The 4,570-nt window shown below is 46.5% G+C and overlaps 1 protein-coding gene across 1 annotated transcript; it reads left to right on the top strand.

The window, feature by feature from the left end:
• The first annotated feature begins 59 nt into the window (after positions 1-59).
• On the top strand, positions 60-3,807 carry ANAPC13 (anaphase promoting complex subunit 13). Its single transcript, XM_075099529.1, has 4 exons — positions 60-144; positions 653-789; positions 1,052-1,177; positions 3,337-3,807. The coding sequence occupies exons 3-4, from the start codon at positions 1,079-1,081 to the stop codon at positions 3,460-3,462; spliced, it is 225 nt and encodes a 74-aa protein (XP_074955630.1). The 5' UTR covers positions 60-144; positions 653-789; positions 1,052-1,078; the 3' UTR covers positions 3,463-3,807.
• Positions 3,808-4,570: the final 763 nt, after the last annotated feature.

Raw genomic sequence — 4,570 nt, 5'->3', positions numbered from 1 at the left:
GGCAGGAGGCCGGCGGTAGGCCAGGCCGGGTTTGGCTGGGCTGGGCTTACCTCGCCTCGCCTCCCCTTCCCTTCCCTTCCCGCCTGCGCGGGGCCTGCACCTGCGCACTGCCGGCGCCGAGGCCGCCTCCCGGAGGCGGGCAGGGTAGGGCGCGGGCAGGGCGCGGCGGGAGGGACGGGATTTACCGGGGCCGGGGGGCTCTTGGGGCTGTCCCCCACGCCCAGCGCGGCCGTCCCCGTGTGCCCTGCGTGTCTCCACCCACGGCGGGGCCGCTGCCGGGGCGGCTGGAGAACGGCACGGTCTGCGTGTAAAGGCAAGGCCTGTTCGACGTGTAGCTCGCGGCCGGGTGGCTCCTGCAGCCTCCCGGAGTCTCGAGCCTGGCTTGTTTTTTAAATAAATATCGGTAGCCTGCAACCCTGGCACGATCGGGGCGCTGCTGCCGGCTGCTGTCCTGCGGGAGTCACGCGGGGGCGAGTTCTGAGGTGACACCTCAAGGAGGGCAGAGCACTCATCAAACCATCACAAGAAACCCCTGGAATGATGGTAGTGGCTGAGGGTAGAAGGCAGGTCTTATTTTTCTCCTGTTTTACCATTTTCCTGGACTTCAGGTTTTGGCAGCGTCCTTAAATCCTTTGTTCTGACTCTTTCGCAGACTTGGGAAGGTGCGGGCGAGTTGCAGCACCCACCAGGGATGAACGGGAGTAGGCAGCAAACAGTAAGCAACGGTTCGAGGTAGAGGTGACAGGAGAGCTCCAGGTCCTCCAGCTCATTCAAAAGAGGCTTCTAAAGGTCAGTAGCTAGAAACACAGGTAAATAATAATAGGCTAGTTTATATACTCATCAATCTGCAATTCAGTTCAATAGTGTTCTTTCCAGATTAAGCAGTTCTCCTGTGGTCATTACCCTTTTTAAAGTGGATTAGGAAAATTAAGGTTTTTCCAGAAAAGTTTAAGCTTGACTGGGCTAAAACTGGAGCAAGCCTATAGTCCAAACTCCAGCTACATGGTCGGGGGGGTGGATGTTAAGAAACAGTATGTGTTTTGTGTCACAGATTTAGCTGTACTTGCCTGCTACAACAATGGACAGCGAAGTGCAAAGGGATGGCAGAATCCTGGATTTGATCGATGATGCATGGAGGGAAGATAAATTGCCATATGAGGATGTGGCTATCCCTCTGGTAGGTGAATTGCTACTTATCAATCTGAGTTAAGACTGGTGTGTTTACCACAGCCCCTTCTGAGAAACGGCACAGAGACTATTGCTTGTGGTGAGGCTAATTTGCGCAAAAGGTTCCCCAGAGGGATCTGACTCGCTCTTTTTCTGTCCTATATGCCAGTCATTCCTGTGTGCAGACAAGGACACAGATGCTTCTCTCCCCCTTCCCCTGACCAGTTGCCATATCTCCTCAGAACCGGAGTGCCCTTCCCATCACACAGTTCTGGGTTTGGCATCAGGGAGAAGTAGAATCATCCTCTCCCTGTGCTTCCCCTTCGTGTTACTAGTGTTTGAAGTGGTTTCCCAGTTGGTTTGTAGAACAGAGAGGATCAGTCTCATGCTGACAGTTGTAGTCTTAGTTATGCTTTATTTCCGCTTTCTGAAATTCCATTAAAAGAAGCTGAAAATTTTTCAAATGCCTCCCTAATCAGTCTTTTCCAAAAACACTGTCGCTGTTGTCAGTTCGAGGATAGTAGTGAACAAACTGGCATCTGCAGCAGGACCCTTGCTTGTAGCGCCACATCCAACGCGTGGCAGTTACCTTCTCAGGCAGCATACAGCTACAAGGCCAGAGAGATGCTGCTGAGGAAAAGCTACCTCTGATCCCACCAGTCCCCGAGTTGAAGCTTCAGATGTCCCCCATTGATGTCTTCGTTAGCCGTTTGGGAACCACCAGGGAAGTGAGAGGTATCTCAGGATTTACCTTTCCTTGTTCTCTCTGGTACACAAGCTTAACCCTGGCTAGCACTGACAAAGCAGTCACGCGAAGATCATGGGAACTGATAGGCTGCTAGTTTCTTTTAGCACAAAGACATTTCCAAATTGCCAGTGACATAGCTCAAGCTTTAGCCCTTATACCATTGTCTTTTCAGAGAGGGCAAGGTGCAGCTACACCCCTCCAAAACCGATGTACACAGCACACAAGTTGTCCTGCCAAGATTTGGGTTTGAGGGAATGATCTTGCAGAACTGTGATTCTCAGATACGAGAGCCCAAACCCCCCCTTTGCTTGGGATAACCTTTATTAGGCAGGCCAAATATTATAAACTAGCTCCTTGCTGACATTTGCTTTTACCGTGTGTCCAAACATTACCGTCTCTTTCCTTACAGCCATCTCTTGAGCTTACTTACAGTCACATACAGATGGCAGCCTCAGAGCAGGAAGCCTCACCAACTAACAACAGAAGGAAAGGCCTGGCTGTGGATATGAAGATCCCCAGGGACGGGATTGGCTCTGATCATGTAAAAAAACCAGCACAAATTCACAGGAGGCTTACACATTGTAAAGGAGAAAACAGAATGGCTGTAAAGTGGTATTTGAGCCTGTCCTGAGCATCTGATCCAGCACTCACTCGAGAGATCCCTATGAACTCAAAGGGGCTCAAATCATACGCTGTTTTCAAAACTGAAAATTTTTATTTCACTCATGCTGGGATTTCCAGAGATCTAGAACTCGGAATTCTTGCCCAAATGGTAGCTGGCAGAATAACACATCCTCTGTGTGACTGCACCACTTCAGCAACACAGAGAACAAATAACATAAAGAAGGAAAATGAAATCTCAGTTAAACCATGCTTCCTCCTTACTGTGTCATGAGCAGCTCTGTGTTGCACCTGGTAGGGGTTTCTGACTTCTGCTGATGCAGCGCAGCCTCACCTGTGTTCAGCATGTAGAAAGAGGAAGGATTTCTCACCTACCATAGGAAAGGAACATGTTACAGTTGTCTTAATAACAGCTACAATATCTGTATTCTTGGCAACAGCAAAAGAAACATGGTTCAAACAAGCAATGGAATAACTGTGTCGTAGTATTATTTACTTATTTTGCATTTGCTATATATTCTCCTTCACTGCGGGTGCAGTCTGAGTGTATAGCAAGGCCCCAGGGTCCTGGAAAACCAATTTACATTTCAGATTAAGCACCATATTAATGAGAAAAGAATATTGTTCAGAACTGGGCTTAGTAATATTTTTAAGTGGATCAGTATGCATGATGTTGTTCAGATGCACCCTCTGGTCTCATTTGTGGATTTTTTTATTTATCCATATGAAGCCTTAGTAACCCACTCCTTTTAGCAAGCATATTATGTGTGGAATGAATTGTACCTCTGTTTTGTTCTCAGAATGAGCTTCCTGAACCAGAGCAAGACAACGGTGGCACAACTGAGTCTGTGAAAGAGCAAGAAATGAAGTGGACAGATTTGGCTCTCCAGTATCTCCATGAAAACATTCCACCCACGGGCAGCTAGTGAATCAGTGAGATCTCATGCAGTGGATGAACGAATGCAGTAGGAAAAAAAATTACTTTTCAGCTGGCCATTGCTGTCACAAGCTTCTCTAAGGAGAAAACAACATTTCTGAAAAAAGGCTCTGATTCAAACAACAGTTCTACTTGCAGTGACCAAACACAGTTTAAAATCCTTCTATAATGAGTGTGAAGTAACAATGGCTATCTGATGCCGCAGAGCTAATATCACAGTGCTTCTCTTCTGTAAAATTATTTCATATCTTCTCTGAAATTGTTCTTAACTTGGTGCCAATTCTGATCTTAAATATTTTCTATGTAAAATGTAAAAGAAGTAGTTTTTACTGTCTCCAGTTGTTATTGGTTTTAAAGCTCACAATGGGATCATTTCTGACTCTGAAGGCTAACATTCCAAGAAGTATTCCTGTGTATTCTGTGGTTAGAGTTCAGTGTACAAAAACCAAATAACCTAAGTCAGTTGTTACCATCTTTAACTAGTGTGTGGCTGAGGAAGACTGTGTGGGGCAGGCATGAAAGACTGGTCGATAGGATTTGAGTGATCTGTAAATACAGCTGGCTGTTTGAAGTCATCATCTCAGCATTTGATGGTGGCAGTGGACAGCATTTCCAGCGCTGGCATCCTGTGCAGGTTTGCCAATATGCGTACTGTAAACAATCTAATCTATGCTAAAATGGCTGTTACTCAAAATCATTGTCTTTTGAGGGATGATTGAGAGTTACAAGGAAGAGCCTTCCAGTCACAGTGTACCACCTGTGGAGCTGATAGCCACTTGGATAAGCCATCTCAGATGAGAAACGGAAGTCTGAGGAAAGTGATGGGGTAAAGAAACAAGGGGGGCTTAGCTTCAGGAAATAAATTGTTACCCCTTTTAGTGATGAGAAGAAAGGCAAGGCCCTCTTGATTTCTTTATCTCATTTTATCTCTGATTCTCAAATGTCTTTTGCAATAGGTAAAAGCCTTCTGTTCATCTTGCATGTTTCACTGTTGGACCGATTCCTGCGCACCATTGGCAGAACTTGCTAAGGAGAAAATATTTTGACAGAGTTTAGGATTACTGGTAGAGGTGAGAAAGGAACTGGAAGGAAAACAA

This window comes from Phalacrocorax aristotelis, chromosome 7 (assembly GCF_949628215.1).
Source record: "Phalacrocorax aristotelis chromosome 7, bGulAri2.1, whole genome shotgun sequence".
NCBI lineage: Eukaryota > Metazoa > Chordata > Aves > Suliformes > Phalacrocoracidae > Phalacrocorax > Phalacrocorax aristotelis.
Note: the sequence above shows the minus strand (reverse complement) of the source record. Positions and strands in the feature narration are given on the sequence as shown.